The 25661-nt window shown below is 44.5% G+C and overlaps 3 protein-coding genes across 3 annotated transcripts in view; all 3 read right to left on the bottom strand.

Moving 5' to 3' along the window:
• Window positions 1-7325, bottom strand: part of LOC105023501 (eukaryotic translation initiation factor 3 subunit H) — a 34450-nt gene extending 27125 nt beyond the window's left edge. Inside the window, exons 1-2 of the mRNA XM_013137933.4 lie at window positions 7192-7325; window positions 1133-1289 (exon numbers count right to left, since the gene is read on the bottom strand). Of these exons, the coding sequence (XP_012993387.2) occupies window positions 1133-1289; window positions 7192-7299 (265 nt within the window). The 5' untranslated portion in view covers window positions 7300-7325. The remainder of the gene's footprint in view (window positions 1-1132; window positions 1290-7191) is intronic.
• A 1041-nt stretch (window positions 7326-8366) lies between these two features.
• LOC105023502 (double-strand-break repair protein rad21 homolog A) lies at window positions 8367-16967 on the bottom strand. Its single transcript, XM_010892755.5, has 14 exons — window positions 16823-16967; window positions 15920-16109; window positions 15533-15662; window positions 15312-15411; window positions 14424-14530; window positions 14056-14250; window positions 13410-13535; window positions 12626-12751; window positions 11920-12143; window positions 11449-11599; window positions 10410-10555; window positions 9840-9995; window positions 9187-9267; window positions 8367-8864 (listed from the first exon to the last, which is right to left on the bottom strand). Exons 2-14 carry the CDS (start codon window positions 16061-16063, stop codon window positions 8673-8675), a joined length of 1878 nt encoding a protein of 625 aa, XP_010891057.1. The 5' UTR covers window positions 16064-16109; window positions 16823-16967; the 3' UTR covers window positions 8367-8672.
• A 5022-nt stretch (window positions 16968-21989) lies between these two features.
• Window positions 21990-25661, bottom strand: part of LOC105023503 (exostosin-1) — a 38586-nt gene continuing 34914 nt past the window's right edge. The window contains exon 11 of the mRNA XM_010892756.3: window positions 21990-25376. Coding sequence (XP_010891058.1) covers window positions 25191-25376 — 186 coding nt within the window. The 3' untranslated portion in view covers window positions 21990-25190. The remainder of the gene's footprint in view (window positions 25377-25661) is intronic.

Below are 25661 nucleotides of genomic sequence, written 5' to 3'. Positions count from 1 at the left end.
CCTGGATAAAGCTGGCAGGATGACATTCTCTGCTCCTCCCAGGGTGCAGGAGACAGACCTTCTGGGTAAAGGACTACAGAGGAGAAGAATACAGCTCTGCTGCTCCACCCGGGTCCAGTGGACACAACAGGAGTTTGTTTCCTGTTTAGTATTCCTCCTCCATAATTACTGTTCCCCGAATAATTGTACCCTTGTCTGGAAACAGCGCCACAGCAGTGAAGATACAGCATCTGGTCATTTAAACGTCCGCTTTTGTGGACACAGATGAAGCCTAATCCTAAACCAAAAAAATAAAATCCAGCCCAATGGAGAACTATATTGACCTTGATTTTTCTAGTCCAGGACTAGGTTTCATCAGTTTCCATGAAACTGGTCCCTAAGTTTATTTACTTGGCAGATTGTGGTTTGTTTTATATAACAACTTTACTCCTAACACTCAGAGTTCTACCGACTCACATCACAACAACCTCTAAAGGATATCAATAAAGATTTGTAGTGTACTGCGGCTAGTGCTAACGGAATAGGGCGCCGTTTGGGACTCACCCACGACCATTGAACAGGTGGTGGTCAGCTGACAGCCTGCAGCCAGATGCTGCGACCAAGCCACTAATGGATGGTTAGCGGACGGCGCTACTATTGAAGGTCTTTCCGGTGTGACTTTGAACGAGGACATTTAAACAGGAACCTGCTGTGCAAGTATGATGATGCCTAGGCTGTATGTGTGCGCGTGTGTTTGGGTTGCTGTCGAAGTAGAGAAAAATGCCCCCGCTAAACCAACAGGAGGGATTCCGCATGACAAAGCGATTCTACATTAGGCTCCACAGTTCCCACCAACACAGCCGAAAAATAAAGTTCACCGCCAAATCCAAGCAGGCACCTCTGGGTCAGATTGCTCCGGGTCAGATTGTTCCAGGTCAGATTCCTCTGGGCCACAGCAAAGCAGTCAGTAGTCATTAAACCACATGTAGAGCTGAGACACTGGCCAATCATAGCGAACCCGGGCCGTACACAGACCTACCGAGCCGCCGAACCACCCCCCCACCCCCCACCGAGGATTAACTATGCATGTGCCCCAACAAGAGGGGAACCGCAAGCGACAGACGAGACAGAGGGAACTGCGCGCGACGCTCACCTTCGTCGAAGTCCGCGTCGTCTTCGGTGTGCTGCGGGAAGGGGAAGCAGTTGGTGATCTCCAGTCGGTCCTCCACCACCAGGCCCAGCAGGACCCCCTGCACCACCTCAGTCCCCTGACCCTCCTCCTGGTAATGTTTGATCATCTTCAGCACCACCTGTGGAACGGGAGGGGGGCCCACATCAGACATGACAACACTTCGTTTGCTTTATTCCCTCCCTCAAATCTGCACCCCATTTACCCCGCACCACAACCCACCCACCCTCCCAAGTTCCAGATGTCCACTTTTGTGAGTGCCGCTTCACTTAATCGCGCGTCCTCCCCAGCAGTGGCTCGGACCTGTGAGCCACTCGGGGGGGGGGGGGGCACAGAAAATACATTCCCAGCAAAAAAAGCCAAGCCTCTAAATCAGCTGGCGTAGCACAAGTCACACCACCGCCGGACCTCTGCCCCGATGGGAGAACACGACACGGACACGTTACGCCTGGTCTTCGCGGCATCTCCAGGACATGTGGACCAATGGGAATGCAGCTTCTGCCGGGGCGGCCATTTAAGCTCCCAGCCCGGGTGGCGGATGAGGCTGCAGAGGACATGCGCGCCCTTTTGGCCACATCCCTAACGGCACTCTACTCCCTACGTAGCACACTACTTCTGACCAGGGACTTGAGGCCTCGCATGACAGCCTACAACCGGGGACACAGACGGGATGAATTAAGTGACAAATAAGGACGCCGCCGTGTGAATAAACAAGAGTAAAGAGCAGGAAACAAAAAGCCAGGGCGTCTCTAATAAATCACGCTGATAAGAACAGCGGGAGGCCGGGTCGAGATCGGAAACATAAATAATAACGCGTGGCCGACAGGATGGTGTGGACGACGTTCATAGGTCGCCTCCCAAACGGAGAACTACTGTGCTCACTACTTTGGGAAAATGCTTGTGGGGGCTAGGGAGACATTTGGGATGAAGCTGCCATGCCACTTGACACCACTGCTTGTTCAACGACACCAACGCCAACGCCGCCGCCGTCACCACCCATTCACCCGTGGGACAGCGCTGGCCTGAAATATTGGCCACAAGGCTCAATCTGTCCAGGGATAATATGATTTACGTCCAGCAAAATGTAGGCTTCTTTCACGACAGAGCTATATGTACGACACTGGGCCATATGAAGAATTACAGTAATTCTTACAGTATGACACAGGACCATAAGAAGAATTACAGTCATTCTTACAGTACGACACAGGACCATATGAAGAAGTACAGTAATTCTTACAGTACGACACAGGACCATATGAAGAATTAGTCATTCTTACAGTACGACACAGGACCATATGAAGAATTACAGTTGGCTGTTTAACATGGCTCCTTGTGCTCTTCACGAGATCCCTATTGGCCCTCATTAACAACAGCGCTCTATAGATGAAAGGGTGCCATTTTAGATGGACCCCATCCCCTCTGTATTAATACCTGAAGATGAGGATGTTCTAGAGACCAGGCTAGCTCAAAGTCAACCCAGACCAGCCAATCAAATGAACCCTAGCATGACACCTAATGGAGTCCATCCCTGCATGACCGCAAATGGCTTTCTCTAAAAAAGAAAAAAGGCACAGATCATATTAAAGACCATGCTGTGGCCTCTAATCCATTATCTATCATGGCATGGGCATTCCCATCCTTTTTAAAAATGGAGCGTCTCCACACAGTTGGAATCCTGACAGGTCCATGTCTGGATGGGACACTCGGTCCAGCAGTGAATTGCTTTGGCCTTAACAGCCGAAATATGTTTAATGTGCATCTACAGTTTTGTGCTCATCCAAACGTATTGACTTGCCCACTCCTTGTACACAGTTTCATAACAAATGACACCAAGGATCAGCAGAGAGCCGTGAAAAGCCAGTGGCTCCAGTACACGTTATTTATTAAAAAAATGAATATTGTTGGCACACACCAGTCCCAAAAAATATTCAAACATAATCCATCTACAGAAAATTGTTGTCTGGAGGTCAATTTGCAAATTAACTTCTTAATCAACCATCGCAAAAAAAGCAGCAGGCCTGTGAACGACCCAGTTGCACCTAAATCATGCATAAAACACCTGGTTCACTTGGCTGCAGATCCAACTTTTATGGTTCTTCTGTCAGCCAAACCAAAAGATCCAGAGCCACCAGAAGCTTTGCACGCATGTACAGATCCCACTCAGCACGTCCTATGAGGTATGATACACAAGTAGGCGATTCAACACTTTAACGTCGTCTGCCCCATGTGTTCCTGTTTGGCATTCTAAACAACAGTGTATATCACTCTACCCTATTTGACAATGACACAGATGAGTGATCATTTGCAATTCCATGATGTGTTATTACTGTGTTACTAACGTTTTACTGTCATATTCGATCCTATGATGGGGCATAGAAGCCTGTGATGATTAGGTATTAGGGTTAGGGTTTTTTAATGCAAACAACACAGTCATTCATCCCAAGCAAATTCATTTCTCTTGTAGTGAACTCCATTTACGGTTGCAAGGCTTTTAAACACAAGCTCATTTTTTGAGTTTTTTCTCCACATAAATGGGTCAAGACGAGTAAAGTATGTAAAGTGATGCGAGGCATGCTGGACCTTTCTGCAAAAGCGCCTTGTACATAAAAACAGAGGTCTTCTCTCAGCGTACACAGAAGCCCATTCCACCATTTCACACCAACTTCTAAAGCCATCCGCAGACATAAACCAGGGCCAGACTGGAGCAGGGGCGAAGCCGACGCCACGTAGTCGTGTGATCATGGCTGAATTAAAAACACACCGCCAAACAATGGCGTCAGAACACTACACCCTGAGCGAGTAAGCACAGGCTTTGAATTAACTACAGCAGTCACTTGCCACCGAGAACTGTTTAACCCCGTTCATCAGAGTGCCGGCAACTGGGTCACATACCAGATCAGTGCACACAGCCAAACAGACTACATTCTGTAGAACAGACAATATTAGGCTATGCACCCCAATTTGTGGGATCGCTCTTTCAATCCGCTCTTTCAATGTAACAGTGTTTTGTTGTTATTTGTTGTGGACCCCATGTAGAGTCGGCACCACTTCTGCAGGAGCTAATGATGATCCGAATAAACAACCCCCCCCCCCCCCAAGAATTATTTCATGACTTTCTATAGGACTTAATTTTTTATTAAGAAAAATAAATGAAAATGACCTCTCCAGAGTCCATATGAGGGAGATTGGTTGCTGTGACAGAACTTTAACCTCTGCGAATACCATAAGGCATTGAGAGTAAAGCCTGGTGGACTTTAAAGTAGGCTTCTCTACCCTTCAGATCGATCATCCTCAATAGGCTGGTGTGGTGCATCTCGTGTGGAAAAAAGAAATTTATATGTGGACACTAAATTGTAAATCAACAAGCTTAAAATTGCATTGAGCAAAAATCAATTGCGGGAAGAAACCCTCCTGGCTTCTACCCACAATTCCAAGCTGTAAATCATGTTGCCCCCTAAGAGACACCAGAATACGTAGTGGTGGTAATGCAACAATGTCATAGAGCTAGTCCGGAATAGCCTGGACATTAGTCAATCTATGGTGAGGAGGTACCTGGAAGTAGATAACTGATCAGTAGCCAGTGAAAGTCTATAAAACCACTGTGGTCTTCCTCGCTGGGGTGTCGTCAAAATAAACAACCTGTTGAAACTACCGGTTCGGCCCTGGCGTCACAGTAAACTACCGGTTCGGCCCTGGCGTCACAGTAAACTACCGGTTCGGCCCTGGCGTCACAGTAAACTACCGGTTCGGCCCTGGCGTCACAGTAAACTACCGGTTCGGCCCTGGCGTCACAGTAAACTACCGGTTCGGCCCTGGCGTCACAGTAAACTACCGGTTCGGCCCTGGCGTCACAGTAAACTACCGGTTCGGCCCTGGCGTCACAGTAAACTACCGGTTCGGCCCTGGCGTCACAGTAAACTACCGGTTCGGCCCTGGCGTCACAGTAAACTACCGGTTCGGCCCTGGCGTCACAGTAAACTACCGGTTCGGCCCTGGCGTCACAGTAAACTACCGGTTCGGCCCTGGCGTCACAGTAAACTACCGGTTCGGCCCTGGCGTCACAGTAAACTACCGGTTCGGCCCTGGCGTCACAGTAAACTACCGGTTCGGCCCTGGCGTCACAGTAAACTACCGGTTCGGCCCTGGCGTCACAGTAAACTACCGGTTCGGGCCTGGCGTCACAGTAAACTACCGGTTCGGGCCTGGCGTCACAGTGAACTACTGGTTCGGGCCTGGCGTCACAGTAAACTACCGGTTCGGGCCTGGCGTCACAGGGAACTACCGGTTCGGGCCTGGCGTCACAGGGAACTACCGGTTCGGGCCTGGCGTCACAGTGAACTACCGGTTCGGGCCTGGCGTCACAGTAAACTACCGGTTCGGGCCTGGCGTCACAGTAAACTACTGGTTCGGGCCTGGCGTCACAGTGAACTACTGGTTCGGGCCTGGCGTCACAGTGAACTACTGGTTGCAGACATTCTGCTGAGACTTCAACGCTAAACAGGAAGACACAAAGCCCCCGCTAAAACGGACGTGTGCAGATATGGGGTCTGGGCATCATCCCTCACCAACGCCGCTGCCTGGAACCTCAGCTAATCCACACTCCTACGATAGTGACAAGGAAGGTGTGCCTGTTCAAAGCTTCAGAGACTTTTGCACACTGCAGAGAAACAACTGCACACCCTCTGGTGCTTAGCAACTATATGAAAGGGGGCTTCAAGTGTCTTTCCAATATTCCATCCCCCTACATAAGAGGATCAAACCCGACCGTGCTGCTGTGGGCCTCCCTAAAGCTGCTCGTCTAACGGTTGGCATGACGCAACGAAATAGCAACTACCTGCCTCGATTGGCCGTGTTTCCAATGACGCCCTCTGCCCTACACAACCCATGGACCCAGGACAGTAGCACGGTCCTAGTGGATAGGGTGCACTTTGGGATGTAGGCGCAGTGTTTAAAGGGTTCCGATAACTTTGTTGCTGCAGGACAAACTTTCGAACCAGAAAGTATAGATTTATGCATTCACTACTGCCAGTCTACCTGGATAAGAGCGTCTTATTCACAACGTGAGTGTGAAAACAGTGATACACCATTTGGCTCGGTGTCCATAAAGAAGATGAATGTTAGGTGGTGGTGTCATGAGCTATGAGGCGCGTTTTAAAGAAGCACAGTCCAGCGACACAACTAGCAACCTACTCACTTTCCAGTGCGCTACTTCAGACCATGGTCCAAGAAATTAAGTATGTACAGCATGGAGGAGGGAGCACTTTGTAGCCATTTGGAATACAGACACAGCCAATTAAATAGCCGGAAATAAGTCCATATTTATCCTTAGAAAATCTCCTTGCCTCAGCCAGGCACTCAACCATACAAAGTACCTTCACTGAAGTTCTAGTTCTCTAGCTTTTCTGCAGTTTTAATGAGCATAATACAATATTATCCAAGCAACGGCTGCGCTGTCAAGGTCCTCCTCTTTCTGTGTTCGAATATGATTAAACAGAAACGGATTCTTCATTTCTACTGCAGATGGACGGAGATGATTGCCAGCAACTACTGGTGAAACAATGTTGCCCCCTGTTGGCCAGAAATTGGATTATACATCAATAGTCAATTAAAGCTGAATGCAAATTAGTCAGTCTGTTTTTCCATTTACTTTGCGTTTTTTCTGTTTTGTTTGTTTCAGCAACAAACTGTTCTATGTTCTTACTGTCACGGTCTCCCTTTTTAGTGGAGCAATATGGAAGGTTGTAACTTCACTTTCCCATCGTCTCTGGATGAACTGTGAGTTAACTAAGCTTCTTTTGTGTCACCTTCAATTCTGTCGATCGGTTTGTTGTTGTCAAAATAAATGTTACGAGAAGGATCTTGTCCTAGCAACCATATTTTACAGTAAGCACACATTTCATACTGACTATGCTCATTTGTCCGCCATGATGCTAACGATAGCTAGCCGGCTCACGTTTTTTAGCCGAAATATACATTCTCACGGCATCCCAAACCGTCCAAAAAAGTTTCTAGTTGTAACTCACCAGTCCCTCTATTTGGATTTGCTTAACAGGGGAATCCAACGTTGCCCCTGAAGACGTGGAAGCCATCGGGGCTGTTGGGGTCGACATTGATTCCTTGCGAGAAGCCATGGTGAAACACGGGAAAGGGGGAGGAAAGAGACGGTGACACAGTTCCGGTTAATGAGTGCGCTGTCTTTCTGCCCTCGGGTTAATGGACAATAATTAGTTTTTCCGAGTGCCCTTATTTATTTAGACAAGTTTAACGCTTTATTGCGATCTGCACATAACATTTCATGGGGTGAATATTAATGACCACTTTCCATTCGACTTGCGACAATACGATTAGCTTAAAAGATTTCGTACAGTGCTTCTGGTGTATTTAGTGAATACAAATCTGACCGGCTTGTTCTATGCTATAATCATGTCAAACGTGGACGTTGGACAACTACCTCTTGACTCAAATGTACTGTTTCCATTTGAAATCTATATTTAAAAATCTATATACACATTTTTGAACAGCTAGCTAGCGAGCCTTAACCGGCAGTTAATCAAAGGACTCAGAGCCAGTGTAACTAAGTAATTAAAACACTTTTATTTCAAATTCATTACAGACGTATCACAACTAGTCAACCATACACTAAAACATGGGATAACCAACTTTGTAACAGAAACCATAGTCTAGTTACTTGATGTAACCCCTACAGAACAGGAGGTACACTTTTTTTTGAAAGATGCAACATTAATAAATTGCCATGATTATAGACCTAAAATAGCAATTCAATGCTAATTTCCATAGCCAGGTGATCCACAAAAACAGTCAACCTTTCTAAAGAATGAAATGGCATTTTCATTAACCTTTATGTCAAGTGCAATGAGTAAGAACATTTGAGGTGATCAGAGCGTATTCAATGTCTTTCATGAGATACCAGTACCTTTACACAGCATGTAACACAGAAGTACATTATGCATTTGGGGGTTTCTTTATCTGCATCTGAGATTAAAAGCTTTGACGTGTTTTCTTTTGGTAAATGTGTCAGTTGAATTATACTAACCACAGAACTCTGATACATTTACAAAATACAAATTAATGGAAGAAAAACACTGTGGGTGCAAAGTAAAACTGTATGTTGAAAAAGAACAATTATGTTACCGAAATATAAATATACTCAATATATGCATTCCTCCTCACTTTGAAGAAAAAAAAAGAAAAAAAAAACACAGCATGATTCCGTTGGTGGCAGGTACAGTAAAATCCTTTTTAAAAGTTATCATTCCGACCCTGGAAAAAAAGGCCAAAAATAACAAATAAAAATGAACCAACAAAATCCTCAGTAAATAAAGGGAAAAAAAGCCTTTACCAAAGGGCTCATCCCAAGTGGCACCCTTTTCCTTATATAGTGCACTGCTTTTGACCAAGAGTCTATAGGGGGTCTCATAATGCCCTGGTCAATAGCTTTGCACTACACAGAGAACAGGGGGTTATTTGGAGTGTCCGCTAGAGTCTAAACAAGGTGGAATCTTGGTCCGGCTGTAGCGATAATGTCACTGTAAGGCTCAGCCTGGTTCAGCTCAATAGCCTGCTGTTTCTTCAGAACCAGGAAGCTGTAGAACTTAGCAGCTGCCTGCTTCTTGTTGTTGTTCTTGCACAGCTCCAGTAAGCTGACCTGCTCCGCTCCGGTCTTAGCCATGACACGCTGTGGATAGAACAGAGACAGCGTGACTGATCTACCAACCACACAGAGGTTTGTCCGAAGAGACGGACACTTGCAGTCCAGAGAGAAGACTGAAGCCAGTCCTTTCAGTCAATATGACCAGACAAAGATTAAATGCATTTACGTGGTAAAACGCTTGTATTATCAGAATACTGCAATGACCCCATTTTTCATTCTAACAATGTATTCTTGTAGAGTGTTTGCACATTGACTCATTTTTGACATAATATTAGCCTAGTTCTTTGTGTTGCATTGTTTGGCAGAGGAACAGAACCTCTCCCCTGCGGCGCATGTCCTGGTTTACCTGAAGGCCATGTAGCATCTGCTGGGTCCTCTTGTTCCACCTCTTCTCCTCTTGATCTTGGTTGGGATCTCCCTCCTCCTCCTACACAGAGAAACACACAAAGAAACATTAACACACAAGCATCTCAATATTCTTCAATCCGAAATAGCTGTGTGGAGATGGCAGCGTGCTCCGTGCTAGTGATCTGATGTGTAGACACCAGAGTAATAAATATATATCATCACAATGTTGTGTTAGGGTGCATTTACAACTTGGTGACATTCTTTGTAATGGACCGTACGCAATGCTGCGTCATTCGGTTCACATTAAAGAATTCAGCGTTCTTCCACGCCAAAAGAGCACACAGAATGAAAACAAATCAGATGCATGTCCAGAAAAAGAGAGCAATTATGATAGGCTCAAAGTGGTTTTTATGCAAGACCATTTTCAAACGAATTAGTTTGCTACGTTTTAAACCAGAGTTAAATTATGTGTGATATTTTTACCACAAAGACTGCACAGGAATTACCCGAATCGTTCATATCTTCCCCTCTGACCCACAGGCCCGTTTTCCTGCATGGGTCTGGTTCTAGACCACGGACCGGACCCATATTAAACCATAAATCAACCGCATTGGAGGCTGTGTGTTTTGAAAGCCTTTTAAAGACACCAACCTCCTCCTCCTCACTGTCTTCCTTGTCCTTCTTTTCCTTCTCCAGGAGGTCCAGTTCAGGCACCAGCTGTGTGAGGTTGAGGCTTTCCTCCGGGGGCATCTCCACTTGTGCCATGGAGAGGACTGACTGGTCTGCCGGGGGCTCCAGAGTGCCCATCTAGCGGTTAGGGGAAACAGAGACGTGTGTTCCATGATTATAAATTCAGCATTTTTATTAATTTCTCCCTCAACTGCATTCAGTAACCTTTCAACTGCATTCAGCGACAGAAAACATGACAGACTTCTTACCCATGGAGAATAACTTACATACATCCATCCAAAGAAAACAAAAAGAAACACTGTTCAAACAAGTGATGTCGGTAAAAACAATGTCTAAAAGCTCAAGCCACCACAATGGACTCTGCCTTTCTTAACTGCCACCTGAAGCTGTGAAAAGATCTGCCACGGACTCAGAGAGCCCTCGGTTTGTTTTTGTTTACCAAAATCGTCCGATGTCTGTTTTTGACGAGAGGCGTCACCTGACAGGTCTAGTGTTATGGATACTGATGTCCAGGGGAGCACGGCAACTCACAGGCAATGCAGCCTCCTTGTCGTGGGCCTTGCGTTTGACCCCGTGTGGCGTGGATGGAGGTGGCATGACCGACTCATCCAGGATGGTTCTGCTGCCCTCCACGGTGGACGCCTGCAGCATACTGGGTTCCTCCATGATGGTCTGGTCTGAGGGGACAAGGCAGGTGAGTGTCAACGCCTCGTGAGTGTCAACACACTTAAACTGGGGGCGTTAACGCCCCGTGACGAAACGCATGTACACGAGCAAGTGTTTCATACAGAATACTGCAATATACTCAGATCCATTTGGTGTAAAACCTGTCTGGTGTTCATCTGGCGGGTGAGAGTTCTGTGCAGGGAAAGGGTGCTTCTCTTTAGTGTCAGAGAAAATAATTCATTAACACTTGGGCTGCAAAACAACTAATTGATATGCCGACGAGTGAAAAATAAAGAAATAGACGGCAATGAATTTCGTCCACTAGTTGGGTCTACGTGAGATGCAAAATAAAAATTAAATGCATTGAAAGATGGAGGACACTGCAGTCCTCAAGACCGTAACCACGTCTAAAACAAGTGTCCGCTTTTCCTAGAGCTCCCTATCAGTTTGGAATCCTGCCGGGAGTTGCGTGTTGAGGTGACGTGTTTTTCCTCTCCAGTGCATTGGAGTCGTGCATTAATGTCACGGTCGCCGTAGCGCCACTGAAACTGGTGGGCTACTTGTGTGCGGGGGAGTTTGTTCGCAGACAACCTTGCGAACTAAACTTCCCCCATGTTGCTGTTGTGATGGACCATGTTGGAGCAAAATGCCTCCCTAGTCAATCTCAACATACTGAATTGCAGGGACGGGGTCTGTGTACTTGAGGCTATACTTCAGACATTTCTAAAGCACATGTCTTACCTTTCTGTATTTCTAGCTGTAATTCTAGGTGAATTCCATAAGGTTAAAGCATACTCTTTAGTGGTATTTTAGTGAATTATTATTTATCAAAACAGTGAACAATAGTGCCTGGCAAAGTCTTTAAGAGAGTTAGTGTGTGTGTGGTTTTTAAACAGAGACATACCGATAACGTCCCTGCCCGACAAGGCCTCCTCTCGGGGAACCTCTGGGTTCTCTAGGTCTTTCAGGAACTCATCCAGGCTGTCCGCCTCGCCTCCCTTCCGCCGCCTCCTCATCTCGTCGGGCACCAGCGGGGTCAGGCAACGCGTGAACATCTGACAACACAGGCACACATCTCGGTTAAGAGCAAGCCGTGGCAGAGGTGGGCGTCTCGGTCAAGGCAGTCGACTTCACTTCAAACAGGGACAGCTCTAGATGTCACAGTTAGTGTTGGGGAGGGGTGGGGTCTCAGTCGGATCAACTACACTTCAAAAGGAAAAGCTCTACACACATTACCTGCAGACCAAAGTGGAAATGCCCTTCCGGCCATCAATTCATGCCAACATCCAGGCTTGTCTCCACTCCGAGTGATGCAGTTCAAATGGTTTGGTGCATCTCATTCAGAACACTTCAAAGGGGCATTGTTCTGGGTTACCTTGAGCAGACGATTATTCCAAAGTGACTGAGCGGGAAGAGAGAAGAGCTTCTCCACGCCGCCCGTCTCTTTCCACATCATCAGCTTCTTGGTGGGAGGGGCCAGGTCTAGCGTGGTGACGATGTCAGAGTAATCGCTGAGCTGGGCGCGGATTGTCTTGCTGTCCAGCTCCTTCAGATTGTCCACAATCAGTTTCCTTTTCCTCTTGGCCTTGGTCTCTTTCACTATAAAGACGGAGAAAGTAGAGAGAGTTGAAGGGCAGAGACGTTGGCAGAATGAATAAAGGCTTTGCCAGCAGCAGCGTCGTCATCATTCCGTTCTCTGCAGTTGACTGTCACTCGCAGAAATGCTCAAGTGCCTGTGGTGTGTCGCCCCCCCCCCCCCGACACTTTCATCAGCTTTGCGTCAGCATTTAATGCCAGAGGTGACACACAAGCTATTACAACTGAAGTGCTTTTGATTATGTTTCTACAGTAATACAGACTTATGTGCCAGCACTCGCTCAATATGTGTGTAGCGGACTTCGATTTTAGCACCACTTGGCAGAGAAGATTCGCTCTGTGACAGTGGCGTGTAAAGCAAGTTAATTCCATTCCATTTCACATTAAGGGGACAAAGAAACGTTGCGTAGCCACCATTGACGTCGATAGGGAGAGGTCAAAGGGCTCGGTTCCTACACTCATCAACGTGTGTCAGAGGGCCTCACCAGTGATGTCGATGGGCTCCAGGGCGAAGGCCTCCTCTTCATTATGGACCAGCGTGGTCTGCTCGGTCTGGTCCTGTGTGGCTGGCAGAGGCTCTGCCGGGCCCGAGTCCGGGCTGTCCGGACCCGCTGTGTAACCAGACGACAAGGAGGAGTGATTTTACATTTGAGGGTCACGACGCATCGGACTGAACCGGCACACAGAGGTCACAAGATCCAGACAAGTTCCACACAGGAGAAAAAAAACATTTTCAGATGCAACTGTGACCCGACGAAAGCTGAGGTGTTATTGAACAATATTACAGTTAACATGTTTCATTCTAACTGGGGACTGGAAATAAAAAAATTGTTTTTAACACTCAGGTCTGTTCACCTTCAATCTGTAATGGCACAATTTCTTCTATATTTGTAATATCGATATTGATTTCAGCAAAAGCCCCGTCCCTGGGTTTACACCGAAGGGACCCCACAGTCCTTGACAGGTCCAATATCCACTAAAACCTGAGGCCTCTAAGGGAATTACACCTGCGTTTAAATCAATCTGTAATTGCTTCTTTTGTCTGTTCTCTGTCAGGTTTTCCCCCCCTGTTTGTTTTTAATAAATGTGTGTCAACATGTATACGCAGGGCCCAGATGTAAAAGGGACCTTGGTCTCAGTCTGTGTTCCTTGTTGAAACAAAGGATAATAATATTTGGGTCGTTTGAGAACCGTTTGATTAAAAGGAGGATGGTCAATGAACTACTAGTGACGCTGAGAAGAGCCTCAAGTCCACGGAGCAGAACTCACGTGACTGGAGGTTGTCGAAATCATCCTCATCGTCGCCGTGGTCCGGAGGCATCATCACACTCTCCGCAACGACCGGAGGATCGTCGAAGATCCCACCGCCATCCTCATTGGATAACAGCTTATCCACTGGACAAACAACAGAAACACGGTTTAAACCGCTGAACCAAAGCCTTCTGGGAGGGAAAAAAACAAACAAACAAACATTCATTCAGGACTTAGCGAGAAAGACAGAAAGGGAACTAACCACTATCAAATACTAACATTACATTGAAAACACACTGCGGCCAGTCATGGCATTCCTGCGAAACACTTCTGTACGTTAGCTAACATGGTAAGCCCTTACGCAGGCCCACCAGGGGAGAACCGAGACAGCCAGCCTGGCTTCTCCCAGACCCAGATTAAGACTCAATTTAGGCAATTTCAATGGATGTTCTCAATTTCCAGGGTATGTCAGGGTTTTGGCGTTGAGGCCCCTAACACCACAATCAGTTGTAGTAAAAGATCTGCTGTAAATTATACACACCCCCCCCCACCCACCCCCCCAAAAAAAGATTAAGGATGTTTGCATTTTGTGGCAGTTTCACCACTAAATAATTCCATGGATAGCCCAGGAGTAGGATACAACAGAAACAGTGTCCTTCGTTACCCAGCATGCCCCCGTCGTTATTCTCCATGGTGTCTCCGAAGTCGTCGTACTCCAGGTGGTTGGCCTTGTCGGGCAGGTGGGCAGGCCCGGGCTCCGCCTCCAGCAGTAAATTAGAGGCGGTCACGCCGTGGATGATGTCCTCCTCAAAACCTCCCTCCACCCTCATCATCTCCCGGTCGTCCATCCCGAAGTCAGCTGGGCGCCCGTGCCGAACAGTAGGTTTGTTTAGTCACGCGGGAAGGCAAGCGGTGATAATAAACCACATTTAGGCAAAACACCTAATATAGCTTCCATTGAGGCAATAGCAGCGCCGGACAGAAGGTCAGCATAACCCATAACTCAGGTACAGACAGACGGCTCCACCTTACCGAAGTCATTGTCCTGCATGAGGCTGAGATTTCCCACCTCCTCCCTCATGGTGATCTCCTCCACCCGGCTCTGGTTCAGAGTGAACTGCTGGGCCACGTCTATGTCCCTGAGGTCCAACACAACAGGGGTTAGGGAGGCCTCAGTGGACGTAAGCCTTCAAACGCCACTGTATTAAACGCGCAGCCTTTGGCTGGAGGGACATTCAGCTCTCACTGAGCTACACAGCAGCTTTGGTGTGGCCAGAATTTTGTATTTTATTAAACCACTACGCAAGCACACGTGATAAAGGTTTTATATCTATGCGTGTGCCAACCAACACCAAATGCAGTAAGACACACCATTCACCGTCCCCTGTCCGCTTGGATGTCTCCATTTATCTCGCGAAAGTGAGAAGGACCCAAATTAGAGAATACAGTTGTTCGTTTGCTGTTACAACATAAGCAAACAGGCTCAGTTCTGAACGCCTGAATGAATACGAGCTGCCCACTTCTCAAATTTCCCTTTGGGAAATCACAAAAAGCCTGAACGCGGCGACATCCTTTAACGCAAAATACCTTATTATTCTCCTTTTTGACAAATGTAGTTGGTGTTTATCAGCCTTCAACCCACACACAGTCTGTATGGCTGTACACTGGTTGAGCTGAAATTGCCCACAATCCTTCAGATTAACTGCTGTTGCCATGGCAAAACATTCAGTGAGAATGACAAGCTGAGGAAACGGTGGCATGTCGGTTCCATTTCTGACAAGTGGTTAACTTGACTTGAAATTAGGCGTTCACTTACGCCAGTCTGGAAATCAACTGATGAGTGATGGGGACATGCTCTCAGGACAGAGTCCTTATCTTCCCGAAAGGGCACTGCGAGTTTGTTATTGGGAGGGAACTTACTCAAGGTCAGGTAAAGGCTGGTCAAAGTCATGGAAATCTTCAGGCAATGTGATAGCGTTGTAGGCTGCCTCCCTGTTCTCCTCAGGCAGATCGACCACACCTGGACGGAGAGGTGAGGAAACAAACAACAGCCACCAAAAGGTAAGTTTACCAACTCAGCCAGGTTCACAGGCCTCACACACCTGACCAACCTGCCTCTGGACAAAACACTAGCCACGTACCTGGCCGGAAAGCCATCTTGATCTTGATGAAGGCTTCGTTACAGTCAGCCAGGAGGTACTTGGCCTTCCTGTTGTAGATCCTCACCACCCCAAGCAAAAGGTGACCGGAAGTCCGCAACGCCATCTTCACCTGGAAGTTGGACCCACAGGTGTATTCAGGGAAATGAAAGTCACAATGTTGTAGATGGAAATATTATTATAAAGCCTGCCAGATTCCTTACTGTACAGGATAGACATTCATACACACAATACTTTTGCACCTTAACATCCACCTGGCTCACATCACGGGGCTAGAATTCCTAGGTAAGATCACTGCAAAGCTTTCCTGGGCTGGTTATGGTCAATTGATAGACATGCACACAATCATTCATTCGCTCTATATTTTACCTTAGGACAAATTATACTCTCCACACTGCTTTCCAGGTTGCATTCAAACACATGAGCCTTTGTCAACTTCTTGTCCCAGTGCGCCGCTAGCCAGATCTTGGCCAGCGGCCCACGTTTGGACAGGACGAAGTGGGCGTAAAACATTGCCCCGGTTGGTTGCTAACTCTCAATGAGCCGGGGGTAAGAGCACCTGAATGAGAACGATGGAAGTACGTTAGCTAATATGGTATGTCACATCCAACACTAGAATAATGCTTGCAAAGCAGCATTAGATTGAAGATCAGATCCAAAGCTACTGTATATCACTCTCTTGTTTTGGCATGTTTGATGACAAGATGTAATGTGAATAATTAATTATCCTTGTGTACTAGTTACAAGTGTATATATATATATATATATATATATATATATATATATATATATATATATATATATATATATATCTATCTAGTTATGCTAGTTAATGTTTACGTACTAGCTAGATAACTAGCTTATGGACTTGTCGCCCGAGAAATCAACTCCATGCTTTTGGGTTTGGAAAATGGCTAAGCTACAATACAGAGAAGCTATGTTTGTTAGCTTACATTAGCAAGCTACTCAGCTGGTTAGGTACATGGGTAGTACCTACAATATTTGAAAATACATAGAAGTAAACAAAATCAGAGCAGCATGATAAATATTCATAATTGCATATGCATCCTTTAACGCGCACAACCCATCAAGCCAGTTCCTGTACTGGGAGCGCGTGCAAAACTGCAGATACTTTTTTTCCGCTAGTAGCAGGCGTGCTAGCTGGTCGCAAAGAGAAGGGCCCCGCTACATAAAGACTCTTTGTGCATGCTAATTTGTCACCACAAAGTGCACAATTAAAATTTTAAATATAGTATAATATATTTAACTTACCGATTTTACCCCCTGTAAAAAGAAATATCAATGATTATGTAATTTTCCCCAGCGATTCTACCCCTGTTGTACTCATTAAAACAGTCAAGATGGCGCCAGTAGCCTTCCTCCCGCTCAGTGTCCTTTTAAAATCAGCAGGATGTTTACAGTCAAAAAATGGTGAAGGGAGGAGCCTGCACGTCTTGACAGACAGGTGCAAGCGGCACTGACAAATGATAGGGGGCGACATTGTTTATATTCGATTCGTGTGATGCAATGGAAAATACGGTGTTTAATGTGATCAATAAAAATTTGTCAAATAAGGGTGCTTATATTTCTCCTGTTTCAAACACAAATGTATTATAGAAGTATCATGTATTGTAGAAATGTCATGGCGTGAAATGTAAATGTGCACATCCAGCTGAGTGGGGTCACAAATTTTTAGGATGTAAAATATAAAACATTGGCCAAACAATTTACTGGCATGTATGAAAGAAAACCTGTCTGGAAAATTTTGAATCATGTTGACGTCTGGATGCAAAAATACAAGTAACTCCCTAGAAATTCTCTGTTTTTCCAAAACTCCTGGTTCCCAGTTTTCCTGCTCATTCCCTAATAATCCAAACAGACATGTTTGTACAAAAACACAAAAAGAAAACTACAGGCATATTTAGACAGTATAAAGAAAGATCTAATGTTTGATGTGATATAATAGAGATATAGAGATTACTGGAGTGTAGTATGTTACTTATTCAGGTGAGAGAGTCAGGAGAAAGGATCTAATTCACTTAATGAGTTCAGACAAGCTCTCCCAGTTGATTCAACATGTACGATTGAATTACTGTGAGGATGTGGTTTCCAGCTGTCCACACACACACATGCAGCTGGTTATTGATATGGCTAGCAGTGGTGTGATTATACAGATGCAGAAGCTGGCAGCATAAGAAGCTCTGGTTCAGATAATCCTAAAAGTAGAGACCATCTGTCCTGACAAACTCTGTGCAAGAGGGTCAAGATTGTTCATTGCAAGTTGCAACATGGCCAAAGGGGCTAAATCATCTTTCATTACTCAAACTAGTCCAGCGGATAAGAACCAAAAATACATTGCGCAATTTTTGATAGGATTATAAAAGTTGGTACATTAATACTAGATACCAGCTAACATGGTTGGGGTTTTAGCTACATTTCCATAAAGTAAGACTTTGGAATTTTCTTATTCCGATCAAGATTATCAAGAATATCAAGATTCGTTTTTAGTGTTTTATACTGTCAAAATGAATAATGAAGTTAGAGGAAAAGGAACCACCTTGAAGTATGGTGCCTTTAGAATGTATTCAGACCCTTTCCCTTTCTCCAGCTTTTCTTGTGCTATTGACTTCATGTATGTGATTATATTTTTTGCCATCAGTCTACACACAGTACCCCATAATGACAAAGAGAAAGTGTATTTAGAAATTTGTGCCAATATATTGAAAATAAAATTCTTCATATACACAAGTTTTACAAAACAGGATTTGGGCAGTTTCTCCCATTCTTCCTTGCAGATCCTGTCAAACTGTGAGATTGGATGGGAAGCATCAGCAAACTGTAATCTTCACTCCTCCCCTCAAAAATACTATGATGATCAGACCAAATAATATTTTTCCTCACGTTCACAGAGTCCTTCAGAGTGCATGTCGAATGCCTTTTACTCAGAAGTAGCTTCTGTCTAGCCACTCTACCTTAAAGGCCTGATTGATGGAGAGCTACAAAGAGGGCTGTCCTTCTGCCAGGATCTCCCCTCTGCAGAGAAACGTTGAAGATCTGTTATTAGATTGGCCTTTGGGTTCTTCGTCACCTCCCTGAACAAGTCTCTTTTGGTTGGTTACTAATTTTGTCTGGATGGCCAGCTCTAGGAAGCATGTTGGTGATTCCAAACGCGGTCATTTTGAACCCACTGTGCTCCTGGGAGCATTAAATGCTTTAGACATTTTTGTAACCTTCCACTGATCTATGCCTTGACAAAGATAGGTCTACAATGAGTTCCTTGGACTTTGTTGCTTGTTTTTTGCTCTGACAGGCACTGTGCAGTTTGAGGCCTAATATAGAATGGTGAGTGCCTTCCTGAATCCTGAGGTGGACTCCAATCTTGTTCCTCAGACATCCAAAGAATGATTAAAGTTAACAAGACACATCTGAGATCAAACTGTGTTTTCTCTGTTGTTACAGGGTATTGTGTGGAGATTGATGGCAAAAAAGGTCAAATATAATTTTAGGAATGATAAATTCTATAAATGAACAAAAGAAGAACAAAATAACTTAAAGAGGTGTGAATAATTTCCAAAGGCACTGTACATTAATGTAACAAAAAAATTAAAAAGGGGTTTCTAAATAAATATTGATAAAAAAAAATATTTGGATTGCTCTATATTTTTTACCTTTTATTTATGAATACATATTAATTTTCAATTCATTCCACATCATTCTTTTGCAGAAATATACCATGATATCTATGGTGTAATCATATAATTTCCATTGAGGCTGTGTAACAGGGTATCCATTGTGTAATCATGTCATGTCAGATCCTCTTTAGCTGTATACCAGGAGACCATGCTGCTCACTAATTATCTGTAGTCAGTTTATGACAAGTTATCTACCTTGAATTCAATCCTATTAGACAGGAATCAATGCATAGAAATAGAATGAACGGAATAGCAAATAATTGACCTCAATCGGGATTGACAAGATTTATTCATGAAATTATATGGATGTAATCCAATTCAAAAGGCAAAATCCAAGATATCTTTCGAAAAAACAGCCATGGGCAATTATGGTTGAGGAGTGTAGTTGCCTTGAGTTCAGAGATTTATCACCAAGCCCATGGCGTCAACTTGAACTGCAGACAATCTTCTGTACCACCTGCTACTCTATTGTAGCATGTGTGGAAATCTGCATGACACTCCAGGCTATTCAGCTTGCAGCTGTTAATTTGGTGCAGATCACCTGATCACTGCGGTTTCCATCCTACATATCGTATCCCTCTAAAAGAAGGGCTTTGTAGAATTCCAAATAGTTTGAACCTTTTCATCATGGTAGCCAAGACTGTCTTGTTAATAGAGAGAAGGTTACTGTGGAAGGATTGGTCATACTCAATAAATTATGTATGCAGCTATATGTGATCACGGGGTCCTTCCTCTGCATGTTAAGGCCACCATGGGACTGCCCTCACTGAGAGAAACTCACTAATAAGGAAAAATATATATTATGCAAATATTCTGAGATAATTCCATCTTTCCTTAATCCCATGAAAATAATCATGCATATTGTTAATTGCTTCCTAATGCGTTTAATCTTAATGTATTCAGTAATGATGCTAGCCCACAGGAGTTCTCGATCCTTCAGACAGTGGAATACCTAGTTAAAGCTGTGTGTGCGCATGAGAGCAAAAGACAGAGCGGAACAGCAGAGAAGACATCCTCATTATATACCCCACTGGATTCTGGGTAGTCTGATCTGGAGCTGATAACGATGCGGTTTTAGTTTGGCCTTTGGCCATTTAACTATAATCCCGCAGCAGCTACATAACTATATTACTGTGATTATGTACCTTAATGCTGACTGTTGGCGTGCTTCCTCTTAATTTCAAAGCAGACATGGTGTGCCTTTGGTGGTTCATCAGTGACATAGATTAATTACTCCCACTCTCCAGATACTACTACTGTATCCAGATACTACTACAGTATCTAGGTTAGGTTGTTAAGATACTACTATAGCAGGCATGGTCAACTAGCGGCCCCCACCCCTTGTTTGTGTGGCCCTCCGATGACTTTCGAAAACAGTAAAATTATATATACACAAAAAATATCATGTCTGACCTTAAATTTGTTGTAAAGTTAGTATTGGAACAAAAATCTATGCTGGAAACAAAACATGAAATAGACTTTAAATCAGTTTTTACATAAAACAGTAATTTCAGGGTCTCAAAAAGCTGTTGTTTTTCTAAGTGTAAGTTGAGTGTGCTAATGTTTGAGCCATAACACACTTGATGATACCTACAGTGGGGAGAACAAGTATTTGATACATTGCCGATATTGCAGGTTTTCCCACCTCTAAAGCATGTAGAATTCTGTCATTTTGATCATAGGCACTCTTCAACTGTGAGTGACGGAATCTAAAACAAAAATCCAGAAAATCACATGGTATGATTTTTAAGTAATTAATTTGCATTTTATTGCATGACATTAGTACTATAGTATCCAGGGTGGGGTATCCAGATACTATTACAGTATCCAGGGGAATTGGAAGTCAGATACTGAAATACCACTTCACATTTTAGGGCATTACCTGACATGGTATGATAGTACATTGATCAGGTACACAGCTAAAAGCAGTTAGGGTGATATTTAAAAGAACAACCGTTTGCCATTTGTTGATAGCAGCCCACTGATATTAATACAAAACATGAAGCACAGACTTGTGCACACTCTTTTGGGATTGTATCATCACTGGACTAATCAACAAAATACTGAAACCCTTTAACCAAATCGAGATAAGATGCTTCCCATAGAATAATTCGGTACAGACTGTCAGCTCTTCAAATCATCAGAAAAAGGTGTGTTCACCACCCACAAACCACATCGGCATGATACAATTATCATTTATAATCTAGGCAGGCCTGGCCAGATTAGTGATGTGTGTGTGTGTGTACCGGGAGAACAGGCTTGCACAGAACACAGAGGTGGGATATTTCTGGCAGTGTCAACACTACAGGATCAGTATGGACAGATGGGTGGATGCAGTTATTTATGCGTGTCTAAACAGAGTTTAGTATCAACGTTTTACTACCAAAGTGAGGACCAGCAATTTGGTGCAAACCCTTTTCTCCTGACCAAACCCTAACAGTTCCCTCAATGACCTAACGTGTGCCTGGACTTAACGCTAATTCTAACCCTAAAACGAACATAAAACGACAGATATTTAGTTTGGCTCTCTCTCTGGTTCACCCAGCATGCAGAGCATGTTTGGGGAAGCTTGGGAACTATGTCCTGCCAACATCAGAGAGCCTGATGTTCATGAGGATGAGGGGAAATGAGAAACTGGCCGACCACAGTAAAATCCATGTCTTCAGTAACTCGGCTAGGAGAGTAGATTAATTTTTGTTAAAAGAAAGTATTCCAAGTTAAGTAATGCAAATAAACACAAAAACGAATGTATCAAATAATTTTATTTTTTACAAAATTGCTTTACAAAATTGTGATTTCCTTCCCCATTTTCATCTTTATTTCTACAAAATGAATGTCTGTAATTAGGTGAATTGCAAAGTGGAGCAGGTAGAGACTAAATACCTAACAATGCCCAGAGCGGGAGACAGACTTGGGACACAACCCGAAGCGCCTCCTCCTCCTTAAAGGCAGGAATGTCTAGTACAGATTATGCATATGGAATTGCACCCTATTCCCTATTTAGTTCACTACTTTTGACCAGAACCCCATAGACCCAGGTGAAAAGTAGTGCACTTCATCCTGGCAGTAGGGCGCCATTCAAATGTAGTCCAGTGTTACGTTTGATGGCAGACATGAAGATCAACAAGAAATCTGTTGTTACATTAAATGTGTGTGTTATTGGACAATGATAAAAATCAACAAAACATTGTTGATTAGAGAAAGAAAAGTGATTAAATTGCTCCTTTGTTAAAGGCAAAATGAAAACATTTCTGAAGTGTCTTTCTTTAGAGGCACATTAATTTTATTCTAGAACGTGGGAAATCAGAGGTGGACTCCCAAATGGCATTCTATTCCCTATAAAGTGCACTACATTTAACCAGGGCCTATGTGGCTGTGGCCTAAAAGAAGAGCACTACGTAGAAGAGAAAGAAAACATGAAAGTCTGCATTTACAAAGGCAGCCCAGTTTAGATTTTTTTCTTTTGCACTAATTGGTCATTTGACCAATCACATCTTTTCACGTGTACTTTTCAGAGTTCATCTGATTGGTCAAAAGGCAATTTGGTGAATGTACACATAAATGTTTCAATCAGAAACGGGCTGCCTGCATGCAGAACCTCTAGATTCCCTTAAACACATATTGCACCTAGAGAATTAGCCCATAGGGGTCTCAGTCTCACACACACCTCAATGTCACTCTTGTTGACTGGTGTACATCCTGTACACGTACACGCACAAACACACGTACACACACACGAACAAACACACGTACACACACACGCACACACACATGCACAAACGCACACGTACACACATATACACGTACACACCCCCCCCAGCTTATACAGCCACACCTTGCACAGACACACCTCACATAGCCACACCCAACAACCTTTCCTCTTCTTTTTTTCTCCACAAATCAATAGAGTGACAGGGTTCATTATGCAGGGGATTTGAAAGCATTGAAACAATATGGTAAATCTGGGCAGTTTAGATAAATTATTACACTAGATTTACAGAACATATCACATTGTTTTCAGTAATAGTGATTTTCTACTATTTGAACAACAAAGCTCGCAGATCTTTTGGTTAACTGAGGTATTGGCTAAATGAGGGGGCCTGCTGCATTGGATGTTGATCTATAGCCTGACGCAAGATCACCTCAACTGGATAAACAAGCTCAATAACCATGATATGACAAAACAGTATGACTAAAGGAGAACTGAACATAAAGGAGAACTGAACATAAAGGACAACATGTCAATTGACCCCTTCCAAAACCTGCAATCCAAGCTCTTTAGGAAAGGCCACAGTGCATGTTACACTCAGGTCATCAGATAAAGTAACAGTCAAGAAGGAAATCCTTGTTCATATAGAGAACTGGAAGAACAACCCTAAATCTCTTCTCAGAACTACAGTATTGGGTAACGGGTCAGATTTAGGTCTGGGTCCATACTCGTTAAGAGAAATTGAAGATTGGAACTGGAACAAAGACCTCCAACTTCTTAATTTTGCTAGCTACTGGTAACAGTGGACCAAAAGTTTTCAAAATTAAAAGAAATGTCCAATAACTGAAATCCTGATTTTCTCCCATGACAGACCCATGACACCAATTTTGTTTATACAGCCTGTCCATGAGATTAAACCCAAAACAACATGAACACACACAAATCTCTTTTCCTCCCAGATGTGGGTATAATTTATATAGATGACCACAACTCAACCATCACTGACCATCACAACTGCACCACATAGCGGTTTGATCACCTTGAAATTATGGACAATAATTATGAGGGGAATGGGCAAGATAGTTCTTTACAGACACCTCAAAAACTGTAATCATGTTAGTTAATCATGAGAGTGTAAACTATTGAAAAATATAAACCCTAAAAAAAGGCAAATAAAAAAAAAAGCTCCAAATAACTTGAATCTCAAAGAGAAGCAGCAGTAGCCCCACTCAGACCCCGCCCACTCAGACCCCAGGCAACAACAACAACAACAGTCATCAAAACTACAGGCACTGTGAAATCTAATTTCAATGGCTGAGGCTTCATCACTTGCTTCTGTATAGCAGGATGACTCAGGCCCCCCCCCCCCCCCAGGGCTTAAGACAGTAAAAAATAAAATAAAAATAAAAGAGTACCGCTAGCCCTTCACTACAGTACAAAAGGTAACTAAAATAGGATACAATGTTATTCTCTGATTATGGCAGAAATTCTCACTGCATAGTGTTTTCAGAGCGGAAGTGAATGGGGGCAGCCAACGAGGCCCTCTTCTGTTCTATAGTATATATAGTAGAGTCAGTAGGTCAGAGATGGGAGGAGTCTACCACTAGTAGAGTCAGTAAATCTGGGATGGAGGCTCCAGTCCCCAGCCCATGCCAAAACAACTCACTCCAAAAATCACCTGAACATGATCTTTCATTCAGAGAGCAATTTGTGGACACCAAGAAGTTGACACCATTCAGGCCAAGACTGGAGATACCCATCCCCAACCAACTGAACAGGAAAGTCTACCAGTAAACACCCGTAGACTTAACTCAAGACTCAGAGATTTCAACCATGGATTTCCTTGGTCTAAAATGTTCGAATGACATGGTCTAAGAACCAGACATTCTGCAGACGTTCTGCAACGTTGTCCGTTGTGCATGAAGCAGGATCCCGGACGTGCACAGATCCTCCTTCAACACCGCCTGGGCTGTCACGTTAACCACTGGTGTCACCCGCATCGACGCACAGGGATGGAGGTTTAGCGTGGAAGGTTGAGACGCGACGTTCCTAGACCCACAGCACATTCTGCTCTCTGGCGCCTCGTCGCTTCTCCGTTTCCTCCAGTCCGTCTGACTCCACATTCTCCTGGCCTTCCGACAGCGTGGTGTCTGGTTTGAGCCCCTCTGTCCACGGCGGAGGTACTGGTACGGAGGCGGCCCTCTAGTCTCTCTCCACAGGGGAGGAGGTTATACTGAGACTACAGTCTTTCAATATCCTTGTATTTCTTCCTCAGTATGGACACCTGGTCTTTAAACAGCAGCGGGTCTAGTCGCATGTTGGAGTGGACCAGGGGCATGCTGCCAAACCAGCTGGCAAACGTATTCATGCAGCTCTGGCGTTGGGCAAAGTGGTCCGGGTCGGCCCAGCGCGATGCTCTGGACGTCTGGAGAGGAGAGAGACACATTAGTGAGGCTGTAGAAGTGGCAGCTCGAACAGATTACAGCCGCCAAGTGGCCTTGCCATCAGCACGGTGTCGACGTTCTACCAACCACACCAACAAGAATAGAACCTGTGTTTCGCGAAGCTCGGTCTCCACCACTGGACATGACGCAGTTGCTCAAGTACAGCAGTTATGGGGATTTAATGGTTTGACTCACGATAGCTCTCTTGTGGCTCTGAGGTAATGTCTGAATGGTTTAAGTTTAGCTCTCACGGCGTTGGCTGTTTG

Source organism: Esox lucius, chromosome 16 (genome assembly GCF_011004845.1).
Source record: "Esox lucius isolate fEsoLuc1 chromosome 16, fEsoLuc1.pri, whole genome shotgun sequence".
NCBI lineage: Eukaryota > Metazoa > Chordata > Actinopteri > Esociformes > Esocidae > Esox > Esox lucius.
This window is presented reverse-complemented; position numbering and strand designations above follow the sequence as displayed.